The sequence below is a fragment of the Macaca mulatta genome, chromosome 6 (genome assembly GCF_049350105.2).
Source record: "Macaca mulatta isolate MMU2019108-1 chromosome 6, T2T-MMU8v2.0, whole genome shotgun sequence".
NCBI lineage: Eukaryota > Metazoa > Chordata > Mammalia > Primates > Cercopithecidae > Macaca > Macaca mulatta.
This window is the reverse complement of record NC_133411.1, coordinates 142,216,371-142,236,488: the sequence shown is the minus strand read 5'-3', so window position 1 is coordinate 142,236,488 and position 20,118 is coordinate 142,216,371. Positions and strand designations below refer to the sequence as shown.

Sequence of the window (20,118 nt, the reverse complement as noted above, 5' to 3'; positions counted from 1 at the left end):
GCAGAGGTGATGCCTCTTCCTCCGGGGCCGCTGTGGACCGCCTTCCTAGAGGCCAGGAGCCTCCATGGCCCCCAGGCATGACCCTGAATCCCCTGCCCCCCTGTTTTTGACCTTGCTAGCAGAGCTTGCACACAGGTGCACGTGTGTCCACAGCATAACCACAGGGACACACTCACACTTCAGCACATACACACACAGGCATACTCCCACACTGTTCCTGCTGTTCTTTAAAAATCACAGTACCTGTGAGTGTGAAAAGAAACAAGGCCACAGATTTGGGTTGCTCATGTAAATCACTTGTCTTTATCCCCTGTTGGACCTAAAGCCACCTTTTTATAGCATATCTTTTGTAAAACCCCCCTTTATTATCTTGAAATGGATACGTCATCAAATATGACATATATTTGATATAAAGGAGATATCTAAGTTCTATCCAATATGTGTGATGTAGTATACTTTGGATATTTGCACCCTGAAATCTCATGTTGAAATGCAATCCCCAGTGTTGGAGGTGGGGCCTGGTGGGAGGTGATTGGATCATGGGGGGGTGGGTTTCTCATGAATGGCTTGGCACCATCCCCTCAGGGCTGTCCTCACAGTAGTGAGTTCAGTAGTGAGTTCTTGAGAGATCTGGTTGTTTAAAAGGGTGTGGCACCTCTCTTCCCACTCTCTTGCCCCTGCTCTTGCCCTGTGAGGTACCTGCTCCCCCTTCACCTTCTTTCATGAGTAAAAGCTTCCTGAGGCCTCACCAGAAGCTGTTGCCAGTGCTGTACGTCCAGTACAGCCTGCAGAACTGTGAGCCAATTAAACTTCTTTTCTTATAAATTACCCAGACTCAGGTATTTCTTTATAGCAACGCAAGAACAGCCTAACACAATGTGATAAAAAGGAGAAATGCAGAGAAAGTGATGAGCATAAAATAAACCTTTCAGTATGTAAATATCTGGGCACCAGCTGTACCCATGGAGGCCAGACGTCAGCACCTACACGTGGATCCCTAAGAACACAACAGCTGCAAACAGAACCTGTTACACGTCTGTTATGTTCACAACTTGAATATTCAAGTGTCATTACTTTAGAGATGGGTTTCTCCAAAATGGTGAATGATTCTTGATAGAATAGTAAACAAAATTTACAACTGACAGCAGAGGTGCGTCTTTGGAATGCCTTTGCCAAACCCTGGCGGGGTGGGGGGCGGGGAATGCTGTGTAACACATTAGATTTTAGGCTCAAGTAATATTAACCAGATGTTTTGCTGCCATGACTGAGACATTTAAAAACTCAGATGAGATGCCAGGTGTGATGGTTAATACTGAATGTCAACTTGATTGGATTGAGGGATACAAAGTATTAATCCTGGGTGTGTCTGTGAGGGTGTTGCCAAAGGAGATTAACATTTGAGTCAATGGGCTGGGGAAGGCAGATCCACCCTTGATCTGGTGGGCACAATCTAGTCAGCTTCCAGTGAATATAAAGAAGGCAGAAAAATGTGAAAAGGAGAGATGGGCCTAACCTCCCAGCCTACATCCTTCTCCCGGGCTGGTTGCTTCCTCAAGCATCAGACTCCAAGTTCTTCAGTCTGGGACTCGGACTGGCTCTCCTTGCTCCTCAGTTTGCAGACTGAGGAGCATCTGTGGTGCTCCCCATCTATTGTGGGACCTTGTGAGAGCTGCAAACAGAACCTGTTACAGGTGTGTAAGTTAATACTTAATAAACTCATATATATATATATGTAAAAACTCATATATATATAAACTCATATATATATATAAACTCATATATATATGTATATATCTCCTTTGAGTTCTGGCTCTCTAAGAGAACCCCAATTAATACACCAGGCCAGTGGAAGTTTTGGTGCAGAATGGTACCACGAAGGGCAGGATGACTAGGACCCCTGGCCCCACCCATTAAGTGCCACCAAGGCCCTCCAATCATTGTGACAACCAAAAACATCCCCACCAAATTCCAAAACGCCTCTTGGGGACAGCACTGCCCTTGTTGAGGCCATTTATAGAGACTCCTTGCATGTGTGATGAGTCCATGTGGGAGCAAAGTGCCCCCTTTGCCTGAGCCATCAGCCTCACTCTGGAGCCAGTAGCCCTCATCTTGATCGCTCGAGGAGGAAGCAACAGCCTCAGACCCGGCCGTGTCTCTATGGATGTGCCCACCACCCAGCCTAGTGGCCACTCAAAGACCACAGTAGCTCAAGCTCCAAGCAGCTACATTTCTGGACATCGCTGACGCCATTGCCTCGCCGATGCTGAGCAAAGTTACTGCCATTTCAACAGCCGGCCTTTTCCCCTTAGTTAGATGTTTGGGAGGATGCAGCCTCCCAAGGAAGTCTTGGGAACAAAATTAATACAATTAAATAGGAGGTGGGGAAGGTGCCCACAATCCCACATCCCCTCTGACTTCCCCGCCTGGTGGCTGACCGCTAGTCCAGCACTACTGCTTCTGCTCTTGGGGCTGGTGACAGGGAGAGTGGGAGGAGAGCTGAGCTGCTGACAGGGAAAAGGGGGACCAGAGTTCATAAGGAGCTGTTTCCCACCTTCCACAAGGAATGCTGACCTGTTAGGGAATCTGGCTGGTGGAGGTTTTCCACTAACAGTAAAAAATAAAGTTCTTAATGCCAGGAGGGCTTTAGCGTTTATTCATGTTTTCAAACAGCACTCTTTCACTCTGGGGCCACCTGAGAGATGTGCCAGTCAACCATAAAAAGTATATGTGGATCCCTCTCCCAGGAATCCAACCAATTTTGCTTTCTCTAATAGGAATAAAAGAGAGGATTGTAAATGTCAGACGGCAGATTGTATAGCAACATCAATTGAACCAGGCATTCATGAGCAAATGTACCATTTATCTAACAAAGGTCTGGGTGGTTTTGTTGATTTAAATGACCTGATGCTGGGGTGCAAATTGAGATGAGGCATCGTCTGCAGATTCAGGTGCAAGTGGCGGTGAATATTTCCACCAGCCTTGGAGTCGGCTGGATCTGCTCCAGTGCAGCGCAGGTGGGAATCAGGCACAAGGTCTTGTATGGCCTCATGTGTGTTTAACCCCAGGTAAAAGGCCATGTCAAGCCTTAGACATGCAGATTCTGTTTGTGGTCCCAAAGTGAGCCTTGTACCCTCAACCTAGAAAATCCAAAATTAGTTGAAATGACAAATATGGACACTCCAGGGAAAAGACCAGATGGAAACTGACCGAGAATAGTTTGGCAGCCTTGATGCAAGGCCCTCTTTGAATCCTGGGAGGATGAGGGGCTGCATCTAAGAAGCTGTAACCACTTGATTTCCCTCAGCCAGTCCCTGACTGCTAGAGTACTCACATGCCAAAATCCTTGTGTAGGATCCCAGGACCTTGCCATGGCCAAATGCCAGCAGGTGACCTTGGAGAGAACCAACCCTTTCAGCTGCAAATTCAGCGGCCTGTGATGGCTTTCAGCTCAGCTCAACAAGAGACAGACCCAGTCCTGTAGCCACGCCCTCCTCCTCCTGAAGCTCTTATACTGGCCTCTGTTTCCCAGTTAGAGGCAGCAGCACAACCATGCCTTGCAGGGAAGCAAGAGCCAGGATATTGGAAGGAACTGCTCAGCTCTGTCTCTGGGTCTTGGCTGAGAGGCGGGCACCCTCCAGCTGTTACCCAGGTTCTCTTTCTGACTTAATCCCTGGTAGTTTTCCCTTCCAGGCCCCTCCTGAGAGCCAGTCAGCTCTCAAGCAAGGTGGCCAAGTGAGCCCTGTCAGGTAGGGGGAAGGTAAGCATGTTTGCTAAAACTGTGTATCCCAAAGTGTGTGTGCTCAGTGGACTATCTGTGCCAGAATCAGCAGAGACTCTTAACATGCAGCTTTCCGGGCCTCACCCCATACTTGCTACCCTTCTAGAAGCTGAAAATTTGTTTCTAACAGACCTGCAGACCTTCTAGAGGTGAGACTCTATAGCAGCTCTCCCATACCGTTGCGCTTCCTCAGCGAGGCCTGTCCTGGGCTTCCTCTAGGGAAAGCCAGAGTAAACAGGTTCTTCGTTGAGTTTCCTGAGGCCCTGGTGTTATGTGGTTGAAAGACCAGGGTCAGGAGATCCAGATTCTGATCTTGGATCTGCTTCAGTCAGCCCCGTGGTCCAGTCATGTCCCTTCCCCACCCTGGGCCTCAGTTTTCCCATCTGTCTAATGAGTACATTTGGCTCATTGCTGGTTCTGGTATTGGGACTAAGGAGTGAGGAGTGTTCCAGGGAGAGCTCCAAGTGATGGAAGGGACAGGAGGCAGGCTGAGTTCCTCCAAGCCATGGGCAGGCTGCAGCACCTGGTGAAGGTATGCCCTCCGTAGGTCCCTGTTAGCAGTGTTCTCTAAGAGCATGAAGCTATTCACCCAAGAGATGCAAAGATGCTGGGAGCAGTCCTTGCTTCAAGAAGCTCAGTCTAGGAGACAGGACAGGGACAAACCCCTCCCAGGGTGTGTGGTTTGGAAGGGATGGAAACAGTTCTGTGGAATTGGCCTTGGCAGAAAAGTCAGATTTGAAGAGAGGGCCTGCCAGGAGTGGGGCACCTGGGAGCAAGTTCTGTGGGCGGGCTTTCTGGCAGGGAGTGGGAAGTCAGTGGAGCCAGATTGGGACCACTGGGAGGGCCTTCAAGGCTACAGTAGCCAGTGGTTTTAGACCAATGACAGGCATAAACACCGCCACAGGGGGCTGAGAGAAGAGGATAGTGACCCAATCACTTAGAAGTCACAGACCCCAAGGGACAGCGGCAGTGGGTTACCAGGTGGCACAGCTTCCAGTACACCTGTCTATGTTTGTTTGGAGATTGTGAGGAGACTGTATCATATGTGTGTAACAATCTCTTGGAATTTTCAGAATTTTGTGGCTCAGTCAACACTGTCAGTGAAACAACATCATGTTAGCTAAAATGTATCTTAAAGATAAGCCCATTGGTTTTGGCATTTATTGTTAATTGAATTTTCCCAGAAATGGCAGCAGAAAGATTGTTAATGTTCATGAATTTACATCAAGTTAAACATCTGTTCCTCTTAAGCTAAACTCCAGCAAAGTTACAGCAGCTCCTAAATTAGATCTGGGAGTAAAATGCTGCTTGTTCTTTGCACAGCTTAGCAGTTTCAAAATAGACCTCAGGATGACACATCACAACTGAGGCCCCTGTAATGCAGCCACACGGAGCTATAATGTGGGTGCCAGACAATTAAGCCAGGTTTTTGCTTTAGTGGTGAAGATCAAAGCTTTGCTGGGCCAGCACGTGACATGACTTATCAGGCTGATGGGGAAAGTATGGCAACCAGTGTTGCTAATGTCTGGGGATGGGCAGCCAAGAGGGTGGGGGCACGTCCTGTCTCTCCCCTGGGCCTCTCTTGGGGATTCTCAGGTGAGGTTTGGGGATCCGAGCTCTAGCCACCCTGCCAGGCTGAAGAGGGGCTGGAGCCCACTGAGCACGGCTCCGGAGAGTGGCTGGTTTCCGCAGGGATGGCCTGTGTCTGGTTTGGGAAGAGAGATCCTCATCCCATTTGTTGGCATTCAGAGCAGACCCACCATCCCCCACTCAAGCAAGTCTTTCTTCCCCATGCCCTTGCCGCTTGGTCCACGCCCCCTACCCCAAAGGGATTGCTTCCAGCAGTGGCAGCTGAGCTCTTTCATGAGGTTGAGCCCTGCCCTGCATTCCCCTCTCTAGTACATTTTGTATATTCTTCAAAGGGGGGACTCCTGAGAGTACAGTGACCCCAAGAAGGGAAATTCCAGCACCCTGGAGTCTCGTGGGGCTGCGGTCTTATAGTGGCCTGGGGATTCCCCCCACCCACCTTGACGCCACATTCTGCCTGTGTATAACGCTGTCCCCAAGAACACAGATGGCCCACAGAGTCGGCTCTGCTCATTTACTGATCAGAGCCGGGGCAAAAAACAGGGTCTTTCCTGAAGGTGTGCCATAGCCCAACTCACCCACAGGCCTCCTTACCTGGGTGGCTGTTTCAAGCACAGGGGCCCCAGCTGGCCTCTTCACAGGGTGATCCAGGGCTGTCCTGACCAGCAATGCCAAGACAAGAGGACAACAGCTTTCCTCCTCCTCCTCTCCAGAAGCAATTCCCAGGCAGCTGCCTTGTGCCCACCATACTTCTATGCAACCTATGTCCAGAGACCACCTTGCCACCACCCCCAGCCTGGCCATGCTGGAGTTCACTCCACGGAGCCAGCATTGCAGGTTTTGGGGTGTCCCCACTGGGTGAGGTATGGAGGTTTGGGCTTCAGTGAGCATGGCCACATGTACCACATGCTCAGCACGCCCCTCAAGGAACTGACATGATGGGTGACACAGGCACCAGTCTCCTCCAGAGATCCAGACCTGTCACCATGGTGCAGCGTGACTGGGATTGTCTCTTCCTCAGGGCAGGGTTGTAACCACTCTCCAAGCCCAGTTGCCGCCCGTCTTCCACCGTCATACAGGCAACAGACATTGAATGAGCCCCTTCTATGTGCAGGTGCTGGGCCAGGTGCTGGGGGTACACCTGTAAGCAAGGCCACCCTGCCCTGGAGGAGCTCACAGTCTAACAGGGAGCCTGATGATCCACAGTGGATGAAAAAGTCACAGAAATTGAAGGCTGGAGAAGGCTGGCAGGAGAGAACAGGGCAGCACACGAGGGCCCCCGTTAGGCAGGATTGGTGTGTTAGGTGAGGGAGGCTGAAGGAGTCGGTGAAGAAATACCTTGTGGTGAGAGAGTAGGACAGGGCAGCAAGAGACAGCCCCCTTTCCCGCCCCACCACCATGCAGGTGCCTCACCCCTGGGATTCAAGGCCTGGGCCTTGACCACATGGCCTGTCTCCCTCTCAGAATCTGAGCTCCTGGTGGCCTGTGTAGCGGCTTCCACATTGCCCACATTACACAATGCCTCCCTCCCCTTGGTGCTTCGGAGTCTCCCAGTCCCACCCACACCTTTAACAGGAGCTTCACCTGCCACAGAATGAAGATGGTCCCTTTGAGCACAGTCTGGCAGGGGCACACGTGGCTGATGGAATATTTACAATGTCTCCCTTGCTTCCCTTTGTTTTGCAATAGAAAGTGTTTCTTTGATGGGCATTTAATTCCAGAGACTGCTACCTGCTACCTATCTCCCTTTGCTCAAAAATTACATGTGGATGTGCCTGTTCTCCTGCTATAATCATCTTCCTCTGTGTGGAGGGAGTGCAGTGGGAATGGGAGAACATTAGAATCTTCAAAGAGGGACAATTATTGAGGGAACTAGATTAATGAGGTGTCATAACAACTTAGCCGGATCTGCAACTGACCTTTCTCATGGAGAACGGGCTTGATAAATGTAGTTCATTACCAAGTTCTGACATGAAAATAGGATCACACTCTGGGCTGCTCGGCAGGCTGATCAATATTTTATCTGCCAAAGCAGGCCTGGTCTGGGAGCAGGAGGAGCCCCACGCATGTGCTGGCAAGGAGCCCAAGGCCAGGGCCAGGGGCTGGCCAGGCCAGCCCCGTGGCGTGGAGGGCACTCAGGCCAGCAGGAAGGTGGCTGAGCCCTTCACAGAGCCTGTCAATGATGCTGTCAGTGTCAGGCTGACCGGGACATGCAGCCTGTCTCCCTGAGAAGCCCCAGATGGGGCATGTGCACTGGCGGGCGGGAGGGAGGGCGGGAGGGAGATCAGGACATCTTCTCTCTTCTGTTTAGCCATGAGCACTGATTTAGTGGCCAACGTGTCCCAGGCCCCACAGTAAAGGGGACAAAGACAAATGAGCCATACCCCTCCCTTGGGGCTTTGAGCCCATGTCACCAAGAGAAGACCCCAGGCCTGGCCAACCACTTGCTGATGTCCTCACATTTCCTTGCATGTCATGACCCTGGAAGGCAGTAAGAGGCTATTATTATCCCCATTTTAAGATAAGGAATAGGAGTAGGAAGGGCAGGGGAGTGAATGCCTTTCCTAAGGTCTCACAGCTAAAGTCAGATGGTCTCCTGATCCCCCAGCCAGTGCTCTGCCTGGCCTTGTGGTGACTGTCATTAGCAGTGTTGATATCAGGTAGACACGGCAGCCTATGATGAAGTCTGCGTCCACCTGAAGACCTTAGACAAGGTTGTTACAGGGTGAGCCCGTCACCCTGGCTGCTTCATGAGACTGTCTGCCCTGGAGCCACAGGACTCTGGTCCTCTCATTCAACAAGCATTTCATACTGTATTGCTACATGGGGAACTGTCCACTTCAACCCCTGCCTGCTCAGAATGTGTAATCCCATTGAGGGGACCTAGCAGATGCTGAAAGCAGCCCATCCAGCTTCTCTCAGTCAACCCCAGAGGTAATGTGCAGCTTGGGTGGACGATTCCCCATAACACTTGCCAAGAGCATCCTATCCCAGGCACCTGCAGCTTCAGTCTGAGGGCATTTTCTGGTCTCAGGCGTGTGCTCAGTCCTCATTTGAGAGGTCCAGAACTGCTAGCTGGAGGTGGTGAATTCCTCCAAGAGCAACCTCAGCTAACAGGGATGGAAGTCGGTAGAAAAATATCCCGGCTCCCTCCCACCTCAGTGGAGCAATTCTGCGGTGTGTTCTACACAGTCCCTCTGAGGACCCCATGGGATTGAGCCCCCATTGCCCACAGCGGCAACCCACTCATGATTGCACCCTTTGTTGGCTTTTCTCCCTTCCCAGTCTACTTCCTGTTCCTTCCAGCACTTCTTGGGATCATCTTCAAATATGCTGCTTGCCCCTAGATCCTCATCTCAGGGACTGCTTTGGGGGAGCCCAAACTAAGGCTGAGGCAAGCCTCACCCAGAAATGATTTCATAGCAAGCAGAAAGGAAGGCTGAGGGAGAAAGCAGTCCTGTGTGTGTGTGTGTGTGTGTGTGTGTGTGTGTGTGTGTGTGTGTGTGTGTGTGTGTGTGTGTAAGTGGACAGGCTTCCTATAGACGAGGTAGATTGGCCTAAGACAGGAAGGGAGTGGGGCAGCATGAGAAAGGGGAGCTGTGTTCAGAGCACAGGGAGTTTCCAGCTATAGAGGGGGCTTCCCTGAAATTCTCCAAACCTCACTGTAAGGCTTGACCTAGCCAAGGTTACTGCAAAGGCAAAAACAAAATCCCCTTATTTGTGACAGCACAAATTTCTCTTTACCTGGAAACCAGCAAGACTCAGAGGAAACACTGAAATGACTTCCAAACATGTGGGCTGAAACCTCTTCAGTCCAAATCACGGCGGTCCTGCCCACTCATGCAGGAGGTCCCCTGCGGGTCCCAACTGGGAAGCCCCTGCTGAGCCTCATTCGAGGCATGGACGTCAAGGTTATATGCAAGCATCCCAACTTCTCTCTGGAAGAGTCACGCCTCTGGATTAATCAATGCTGAAGTTCAACTGTATTCCGAGTCTCCCCATCCCAGGCTAAGCTGGAGAGGCCCTGGCAATGGGATCTGGGCGCCAGCTCAGGGCTCCTCATGGCATGCTCTTGCACCATTCTCTCAAACTCCTGACCTCAGGTGATCCACCCACCTCGGCCTCCCAAAGTGCTAGGACTACAGGCATGAGCCACCGCACCCGGCCTGCCACCATCATTCTCAACATCATCTTGACCATCACACACGAGGGCAACTGGGAGGGGTGGGGTGATCCCCAAGCCTCTGCCACGCACCCCAGGGTCCTTCCCTCTGAAGGAGGAAAGTATCCTGTGGACCAAGGCTAAGACTGGACCCTGCCCTTGTCCGGAGAGATCTGATTCCCTCCCTCCCTGGGAGCCAGGTCCCACACACACAGCATCAGGGCACGGAGAGTGATGAAGGTAAGGGGTGCCAGCTTATGTCAGGTGATGTTTAAGCAGCGGCCAAGATGAGTACACCAGGTGGAGATTTGGGTGAATAGCACTCCAGCCAGGGGGACAGTCAATGCCAGGCCTCTGGGCAGGAACATGCCCAGTGATCACTGCTGCTGAAGTTGTCCCCCCTGGTCCCCCCACACCCCCTGCCTCTCTTGCAGTCACCTGTGTGGAATTGCTGGGCAGGTGGGCAGGGCTGACTGGGGTGAAGATAAGAAAGAGATGAACCTTGGGTGTTGACACTTTCTTCCCAAAATGATTGGAATTTGAGAAGAATAGAAGGAAGATCAGAAAACAAACCTTGGAGCCCACACAGCAGACGAGGGCTGGACCACGTGAAAGAGCTCATTTCAGTCATGGGCTCAGTGTCACTCATGGAGAGGGCCCAGCTTCACTTCTGGCCAGCAGTGTGTTGGCAGCAGCTGCCTCTGGGAGGTAGATTTCAGGATGATTTATCTTCTCTTTCTTTATATTTATTTGTGCTTTCCAAGTGGTTCTTTGATGGGCATGTATTTCTTTTAGAATTAGACAAATGTTTGAAACTGGAAGTGGGGAGGGAGCCTTTAGCTGAAGACCATGTCCTGTGGTGTCCAAAATGCCCAGTGCTCCACACAGCTGTGTCACTCCTATCTGACCCCACAGTGAAACCAGCAGAGGGCAGGAATGTAAAAATAAAACTGGAATTTGGTAACCTATGACTTTGACACACCTTGCTAGGAAGATACCCATCCTGGAAGTCAAGGCCAGCTGTGAGGGAGGAAAGCTATCCTGGGAGACTGAGCCAGAGGCTGCAGCTTTGGGGCACCTGCCTCTGGGGGCTGGAAGAAGGCAAGGAAGGAAGTTTTCCTTCCCCCACCCCACCATAACCCCTATGGAATTCGGATGACAGAGGCAGGGAGTGAAGGCAGGGAGCCACCAAGAGGGCAACCCTTAGAGATGAAGGATCAAAATCCTTCCCAGAAAGAGAGTTTGGGCTTTGGGATGTGGAATGATCATCTGCACAGAAGCAGAGCTCCCACCATCAGGCCACCTTTCCTCCAGGGTCCACAGCCCTTCCCCAGTGCTATCAGGCACCAGAGGAGCTCAGTAATTTTGGACAAATGACTTCATGATTTGAGTTTGGGCAGAGTTCTCTCTTGCAATTCATTAAAGCACAATTGTTCCTGGGATAAAGAATAATTTAAGATTCCCTTCCTGGAATCCCTTGGTTCATCTCAGGACCCCAGTGGCAAGCTTGGCCCAGGGATGGAGTGCCCTCAGTAAAGGGAAGAAATGACAAAGGAAGTTTTGAACAGCATGATGTGTGGGGCCACACACTTCCCCACGGCCTTGGAGGCTCTGCCTGGGTTGCCCCACTGCCCTCTCCCGCCTGTCTTGTTTCACTCTCCACCTGACTCAGCCCCTCCAGCCCAGCCACACCAGCTTTCACCAGTCTCCAGATGTGCCGCACCATGGCTCCTACACACACAGTCCTGCTCCTGGCCTGCTCTTCCCTCCCACAACTCCTCATCCTACAGGTCTCATCCTGAACATCCCTCCCTTGGCCTCCCACCACAGGCACCCAGAGTCCCTAGGACTATAAGCTGCCCAGCATCAGGCACACAGTATGTAAATAAACGCTGGTAAAAGGACAGGAGGGGCCTGGCCAGTGTGGGCCCTAGCAAGGGGTGGGACCATGGGCTCAGGGAGCTGATGCTGGAGACCTGGGGAACCCACCCCTTTCCCCCAGATGATTAACTTCTAGACCTGCACATACCTTCCTGACCAGAAGGTGTCTGCTGGGCAGTTGCCAGGGTGAAGCAGCCGGCAGTCTGTGCTCACAGGCAGCTGTGAGGATGTGAGGAGGGGCTGAGCCTGGGGAGGATGCCGCAGCACCCCACTTCCATCCCAGCAAGACCCACCTGGATGGTTCCCCCGCCTGCCGGTGTTGGAGGTGTCTAGCTGCAGACCCCTGCTCACAGGGAGACCCCAGCTACACCATGTAGCTCTACAGACTTGGGAAACGGGTTTGCCAGCTGGTGATCCCAAGAATTCCCAGGGCGCTCTCTATGCCTAGGCCGGCCTGGCCACTGGGGTCCTGAGACGAAACAAGAGGCTCCAGAAGGGAATCTTGCCCAGGGCAGCTGGCAGCTCAGAAGTGGTTTACACCCCACCAAGGTCCAGGAGGAAGGTTGGGGGGATCTGCAAGGATGGGGCATCCTGCCCTTCTGACCCAGCCTGGCCTCACCTTCAGGTTGCCCTGCTGTGGCATGTTCTTTGGAGCCTGATTACTCACCAGCATTTCTGAGTACAGCCTCTTCCTGACACCATATCCACCTGCTGTGTACGTCAGTTTTTCAGTATCTGGATATAAACACCCCCACTCCAGGAAGTCCTGGGAGCACCCCCAGTGCTGGCTCCTGCAGACCCTCCACACAGGCACACATCCATCTCCATTTACCCCAGCAGCCAGCCCCACCTCCACTTTCATTCTGTACCCCCACTTCTAGTCCGTTTGCCAGGACCAAATTTCAGCCTCTTTCAGGCAGTGAGGAGCTAGACTCGGGCAAAACTATTCCTCCCTTTCCCCCAAACTGATCCTTATCCAGGCCTAGAAAAAGGAAGAACCCGGCAAGTTTTGTAGGGGGACAAAGCCACTGTTTTCAATGCCATGTAGCTCTACAGACTTGAGAATTGGGTTTGCCAACTGGAGGCCCCAAGAACTCTCAGGAATCAATATCCTACTAGTCAAAAGAGGGATGCGAGCAAGGTGAAGGGGTGGGAGAGAGGCATTCCTGTCAGAGCACAAAGACTCCCAGAGAGCAAATAGATCTGATTATATTGAACACAACAATTGATTTTTTTCTAAATAAACATGCAGGAGGAAATGGTAATGGGCATCTGTTTCTGGCGGAAATCAATTGACCCCAAATTAGAAGAAAATCTAGAAATATAAACAAGCACAAGAAAAAGTGGTTGGGCTGTCCAGGCTTATCAAGGGAGGGAAGGAGGGAGGGTATGAAGGAGGAAAAGAGGAAGGGTAGAAGAAAGAAACGGACAGACTTCCCCATCACCCCTTTCCCCCCAGTAGCTTCCCTGACAGTTGCTCTTCAGTAAATGTGGTTCCCATAATGACAAGGGAGGGAGTAGCTATCATGTTATGAGCCCTTACTGGGTGCCACGCCAGTGCAAAGGCCTGTATGTGCACATCTTATTTAATCCTCGTAACAACCCCGTGTGGGAGACACTGGTGTCTCCATTTCACGGATGAGATCACTGAGACACCCTGTCCAAGGCTACATGCATGGTGGCAGCAGAGCTGGAGCTCAAACCCATGGGACCTCAGAGCCCATGCTCTCTAGCACTTCTTCCTATTGACTCTCCAACTCTGGGATATTACCTCAGGCCCTAAATTGGCCTTGGAATTAAAGAGAAGCGCCCCAGGCTCCATCAACCCATTGGCCTTCAACCTGGAATGGTCAGTGAGGAGCCCGTGCCCATTCTCCAGGATTCAGCAAAGCCAGGCGCTGAAAGTACTCATCCCCCAGGGAGATGGGAAGTGGGACCGGAGGGGCTGCCCTCTGTGCTGACACTCCTGCAGCCCCAGTGTACGGGCCATGCCCTGCGTAGTGTCCATCCTAGAAGCCCGTCACCAGCAAGATAAACTACGCCATGCTGCAGTGCATCCCAGGCCTTACTTGCCCAAACACTGCACGGTTCTGCTGCCGTTCAGCAAGCACGCCTGGGATAAAACAAGCTGTGTGCTTTGGTTTTAATGTTGTAAAGCTGCTTTTTGTTTCTTGGTCATAGACTTGTGTATGTGTTTGTTTTGAAGTAATCCAGCTCTGGGAGGGTACCTAATTAACATAAGCAGGGTTTATTAGTCCTGTTAACTAAAACTCCCTAATCTAGGAGGCCAAGTATTCAAAAGCAGCCTTTAAAGTAGGATTAAGGCAAAAACCAGCGATTACAAAATGGAATTGGGGGCAGCTTTCCTAAAACCTCTGTGGGGCTGCCGCTATATATTCTGCTGGAAGAACTTCCCATTCCATCTGGCAGTTACTGTAGTCTGGCTTGTAGTAGGTGCTCAATAAATATTTGTCAGGTGGACAAACAGGTTCCCTCCAGCATTTGCATCATGTGTAGCATACATTCCATGTTCGATCGATATTTATGGGATAAATTGGTGAGCAGAACACAAACAAGTCCCATTGACTACAGTTGCACCATGCACTGCACATAGTGAATGCCCAGTGCCTATTTGTGAGTGATATGGATGAATGGACCAGTGGCAAGAGCGTTCTCTCAAGACCACGGGATAAGTCTCATTATAATAACCTCACCTTCTCTTTCAGGTGACACGTGCACCATAGCCGGCTATGCCCGCTTGAAGAACGTCCTTCTGGCGCTCCAGACCCGCCTGCAGCCACTCCGGGAAGGAGACAGCAGACAAGACCCTGCCTCCCAGAAGCGCCTCGTGGTGGAATCTCTGTTCAGGGACTTAGATGCAGATGGCAGTGGCCACCTCAGCAGCTCTGAACTGGCTCAGGTGGGCAAGGCGTTCAGTGAAAGTCACATTATGGGGGAATCCAGTTTTCCATTTCCCAACCCCCACTCCAGGTGTCTAAAAGCGTGTGTTCAATACCTCTGAGAACATCTCACAAACAAAATGAGGTCAGGTTCCTCTTCCCACCAGCCACCTTCAGCCTCTATTTACAAACAAGCTTTCACAGGCCCTCTCAGCTATCTGGTGAAAAACTCACTTCAGAGGGCCTGGTCTCTCATATTTTGACTGGGAAATCAATCTTTTCTTCGTTGAGTAGGAGTAGTTACTCAGCAGAAAAGTTACAAGGAAGCAGTGCTTGGTTTCCATTGAACACCATTGGAGCTATAACCTGGAAGTCCCCAAGTCTTCTACCTTAGGACATTACTGCTCCTTGGTATCCGAAGATTAAGAACCCAAACCTCAGCCTGCTTGTTTGCAGAAAGCCCTGTGTCTACCCATCGACCCCCACCAAGCGCTGCTCTCATTTGGGAAAACACTTGCATTACACCCTGCGGTTTGCCTCCCTCCCCCGAGACTGCAGTGTTAACACAGCACACATGTCCTTTGTTGAGCTACAGGGTAGTGCAGGGGTAGTTAGTGTCTGCAGCGTAGAAAGCAAGGAAAGAGTGACCTCACTCACTGGGGCCACAGCCACTGCCAGTTGCAGGGAGGAGCCTGTAGAGTCCTGATGGTAGAAAAGCTGGGGTGGGCTGGAGGGGCCTGCATTCCTACTTCTGCTTACTGGTTTGTTTCTATGGGTCTGGAGCCCTAGAGCCACACCAAGCAGGTGCAAGATCTGCAAGGAGAGTGAGATCAGCCTCCCCAAGTTGGGTGGTGGGGGACAGTGGGCAGCTCTTTTCTTGTGACCACAGACTGTCCACCCAGTGGATGGATAATAAAGACAGGTCCCCACCTTTGATGCCAATTTAAAGAAATCTTAAACATGGCACAGGGACCTTCTCAAGTCTGTGGCCCAGTCATTGGGAGGAAGTGGGGTGGGGAGTGCCCTAGCATTCATTGAGCCATGTGCTTGACATTGAGCTAGGCCCTTGACCTGTGATTAATAAACTCAGAAGGGTTCATTGTTATGTAGGATAGTGGCAAAGAATGCAGACTTTAGAGTCAAACTGCCTAAGGTGAAGTGCTGCCTCCAGCATGTATGAGCTAGTGGACCGTGGGAGACAATGTCGTTTTGCTGTGCCTCTGTGTTCATCTGTGAACCTCACAGGGTCATCATGAGGGTTAAATGAGCTAAGACAGTGAATGCCTTAGAGTGGTACCTGGCATGTGGTATGTTTCTTTCTTTTTTTCTTTTTTTCTTTTTTTAGACGTGGTCTCGTTCTGTCACCCAGGCTGGAGTGCAGCAGTACAATCTTGGCTCATTGCAGCCTCTGCCTCCCGGGCAGAAACCATTCTTGTGCCTCAGCCTCCCAAGTAGCTGGAATTACAGGCTTACACCACCACACACAGCTAATTTGTGCATTTTTAGTAGAGATGTGGTTTCACCATATTTGCGAGGCTGGTCTCAAACTCCTGACCTCAGGTGATCCGCCCACTTTGGCCTCTCAAAGTGCTGGGATTACAGGTGTGAGCCACCATGCCTGGCCACATGGTGCGCTTCAATAGAGAGAGTCATCAGTATTGTTGACATCATCATCATTATTATTATTATTTCCTCCTTAAATCTTTTGACCATCCTCTGCTGTAAGGAGGAGACTACTATTATCCCACTTCACAGATATTTTCAGATGAGGAAATTGAGGCTCTAAGAAATCAGACAACTTGCCTGAGTTGTTCACTGCCTGGGACATGATAGAACTGAGATAAAACCCTGGCAGGCTGACATGCATGTGTCTGCTCTCCTCAGAGCACTCGGAATCTCCCTGGGGAGAATGGCTCCCACCAAGAGGCACCGCATGGTTCCTTGAAGGTCTGTAGGGACAGCAAGTACCCACAGAACCCTAGCAAGGAGCAGCCACCAGAAGCTTTGGAACGTAGGCCCTCTGTTCCAGGCAGTCCTGAGCCTGCTTCCAGGAAGCACGTTGGGAATCTCAGATGACTCTGCTCTGCTCACCCATACCTGAGCGACTCACGCAAGCCCATTCAAGGCCTGCATCCCAGGAGGCTTGCTGCCCCTGGCCCCCAGGGCAACCACCCTGCCAGCATGTCACCACCTCCATCAGCACTAGGCCTCTGCTCTGGCTAAGACCCCGAGGGGCAGGTCCAGGGACCTACAGGTGACTCAGGCTGCTCTGAGAAAATCCCAGGTCCTGAGAGTTACAGCTACCTGCAGGAAGAACCACCTGGCAATTCCTCAAACCACCGAGCAGGGAGCACCGAGGGCAGGTGGCATCAGCTTGTCTTTAACAGAGGCCGCTGTGAGATCTTGGTATCCAGGCCCACACAGCTCCAGGTAAACAGAACCTTACCAGGCACTTCGTTCTAACCTGGCAGATATGTGGCCTGAGGCACCTGAAGCCATTAAGAAGTGTGGTAATTGGACAATGATTTCCTCTTTAAAATTTAATATAGTTAAAGTCCATTTCATAAATCTGCCAAGCAGAGCCTGGCTAAAGTGGGCCTTTCCTTGACACTGAATCAAAGGTGCTGGGAAAAAACTCGTCAGTCCTATAAAAAGTTAATCAATTTCCAATGCAGAAATAGACAAAGGGAAATTTCCATCTTCAGCAGATTGATCTCAGGCGTTATGGTTGATCTCCCTTTTATCGAACACTCTTACTTGCTTGGTGAAGGGTCATTTTTTTAACATTATCACATTAAATTGCCTTTAATACAGCAGACCAAGCTGAGAATGTTAAATAAAGAGAAAATGCCTCTGCCTCCCTCCCCCCGCACCAAAATAAAACAAAATCATTTTCTTTCTTCTGAGATTTCCTTCTGAGCATTTTCCCTGCAAGACCTTCAGTTCCAAGCACACTGGCCTCTGGCCGTAGCTCCAGCTGAGTGAGGGTGCCTAGAATTTCTACCCTTAGTTACCTTGGGACATGTGGCTGATGGTGCTGGGCAGGCCTCTGTGTCTTATGGCTCAGACCACAGCTGGAGAGGAGTTTACTGTATCATCTGTGGCCTCCATGCCAGAGTCACAAAGGTGGACATCTGTGTCCCGGGCAGGACAGGGCAGGCAGGGGCGAAGCTCAGGTCTAGGTGGATAGAGCGGAGGGGTCTGGGAGTGTGCTGTGTCCAGGCAGCACTGCCTGCCATGGGTAAGGGCTGATGGGTGGTGGGTGGGTGCATGATGCAGCAGTGACCTCCAGCTCTACACAGCTGGAAGCTGGCGGAGCTCTGTCCGCATACTGAGTTCAGCCACGGTTTGCTGGGTTTATCTGATGGGGCCTTTTCTCTCCTGTCTCCCCATCTATAGCACACAGCAGTAGAGCAAGTGGCCTCAAGGATTCCCATCTCAGACGGTCTGGGTCTGTCTGCCTAGACAGGGAAAAGACACACCTGCACTCTAGTGTAGACTCTGCCCCAAGCACTGTGTGAACCCGGGGAAGCCACGTCCCCTCTCTGAGCCCCAGTTTTCTCATCCATAAAATGAAGGAGTCAGACAAGACAAAACCAAAGAGCTTCAGGTACCCCTCAAGGCCCACTGAACTGTCCCTGGATTCCCTCTTGGCCTGAGTCATTTTCATCAATGCCCGTGACTCTAAACTCACCTGACTCTGGCCTTGTTCTCCTCCTCACCCCACAGCATGTGCTGAAGAAGCAGGACCTGGATGAAGACTTACTTGGTTGCTCACCAGGTGACCTCCTCCGATTTGACGACTACAACAGTGACAGTTCCCTGACTCTCCGCGAGTTCTACATGGCCTTCCGTAAGTTGGGTTCTAGTGGGAAAAGGGCTTATTTCCCCAGGCGCTCCTGCACCAAAATGCTGTTGGGTGCCTGGAGTCTGTCCTCAGTTGTCTCCCAGGTTGGTTGCTTATACAGAGAAAAGCTGTTGAATTTGTTTTGCAACAAGCCTGAGCTTTAAGAAAAGACTAAATGGAGAGTGGATGGGGCCAGAGAGGGCTTGCCCTGTTCCTTTTGAATAAAGATTTTTCTCGCTCTTTGAGGGGCCAGGGCTGTAACTGAAGCATAGCCGTGAGGGCACTGTGAGCACCCCCCCACTTGGGGGTTCTATGACTGAAGGAGAAGGAAGCAGATTTTAGGGCTATCCTCAGGCTACAGCCTGGCCATGTGGGGAGCCCTGCCTGGAGGAAACCACCCTGCAGGAGGACCTGGAGGCTTGGCCATGCAGCAGCAGGGAGCAGTGACTACCCAAGGACAATGGAGAGTGAGGGTCCAAAGTGAAGAGAGGCAGGGGATCCCTGGAGAAGAAGGGAAAGTGGGTGCTCTTTGAAAACAGGAGGTACTCTGAGTGCCCCTCCAGGGAGTGCCTGGTGCATATGCAAGTGGATGGGTGCCTTCAGGACCTGTATCTTTTACTAAGGTGATCTTCCAAGAGATTACATTAACCAGAGGCGGTGCTGGGACAGGACTTACAAGAAATGCAAGATACAAGAGCCCTGTGTAGCTCCAGGCAGGGCTCAGCAGAGGGGAGAGGAAAGGGCGGTGCTGGGCCCACGCTGGAGACTAGAGGGGACATCCTTGGCCCAAAAGAGATGAAGCCCCTTACGTTAGAAGATATTCAAGCTCTGCTTAAAGTGGGCAATGCATATACCCTTGGGTGTGACCTGCCAGCTCACAGTTCCTAAGCGCAAGCCCTGGCATTCAGGAGGTGGGTGCAAGCCCACCCCACCCCCAGGGGCCCTTAGCCACAGAGCCTGGCATCCTCCCTCAACCCCAGCCTTTACCTGGAGTCCCGTTTCCAGCAAAGTATTCCTGCTTCAGAGTGACATCTCTTTGGGCTGTTGCTATTCCACACCTTCACAAGGCCTGAAGAGGGATCCTTATGATTTGTTGGCAAGCAGGGCTCTTGTGGCAAATAGAGAGGTACTTGGATGACATAGAAGGAGAGAAACAAGTATGATTCTTCCCTATGGGAAGTGTCCATGAGCTTGACCTGGTTTCAGGGGCCTTTCTAGTTCATATCATCCTTAGTACCAAAGTCCACCCCCCAGTTCCAGGGCTTTGCTTGATTTACTGTGACTGTGCAGGGTCCCCATCATCCTCCTCCCTGCCCACTAGTCAAACTCATACCTGCCTGTGCTGGTTCATAATAAGGTGAGAGTGACTGGTAGACTTATCCTGCTGTGGAGGTGTTTGTCTTGTGGGCCAAAGAGATTATTTCCAGAAATACATCTGGAAATACATTTGGAATGTGTGGAAGTATCCACAACTCCCCACACCTGGTTCACAAGAGCCCATTGTTAAATTTTCAGGAATTTTGCAAGCAGTTAAACACTTGGTCGCATTAAATTGGCCACATTGGGAATATTTACATCATAGAAATTCACAGCACACATATGCTACCAAAAAAGGGAAGGGGGAGCATTTTTTCTTCTCTAGCGAGCCGGTTGTTAAACATTGACCTACATATCACTGGACAAGACCGTCTCTCCTGCCCTCGGAGTCTACTTCTGGCAATATCCTCCCTACCTGCCTCCCCACACTGAGACTCCTTGATGATTCCATGGAACATGAACAAGAGTAGGCTCGAGCAGCTAGGGCAGGTTACAGGAACAGCAGCTCTCCGAGTCAGGAAAGCAGCAACATGTTTTCTGGGGATAGTTCCAAGACATTCCCAAAAACGCCTTCTGAACCCAGACCCCTCTGCCAAAGGAGTGATGAAGGAAAAGCTCAGTGCATTTTTAGAGCCAGAGGCCAAAA

General features: G+C 51.2%; 1 protein-coding gene across 7 annotated transcripts in view; it reads left to right on the top strand.

Moving 5' to 3' along the window:
- The window catches only part of FSTL4 (follistatin like 4), a 417,315-nt gene that overhangs the window by 283,654 nt on the left and 113,543 nt on the right, over positions 1-20,118 (top strand). For all 7 annotated transcript variants that reach the window (XM_078005171.1, XM_028849721.2, XM_078005173.1 and 4 more), the window contains 2 exons: positions 14,135-14,328; positions 18,038-18,161. In XM_078005171.1, the coding sequence (XP_077861297.1) occupies positions 14,135-14,328; positions 18,038-18,161 (318 nt within the window). The remainder of the gene's footprint in view (positions 1-14,134; positions 14,329-18,037; positions 18,162-20,118) is intronic.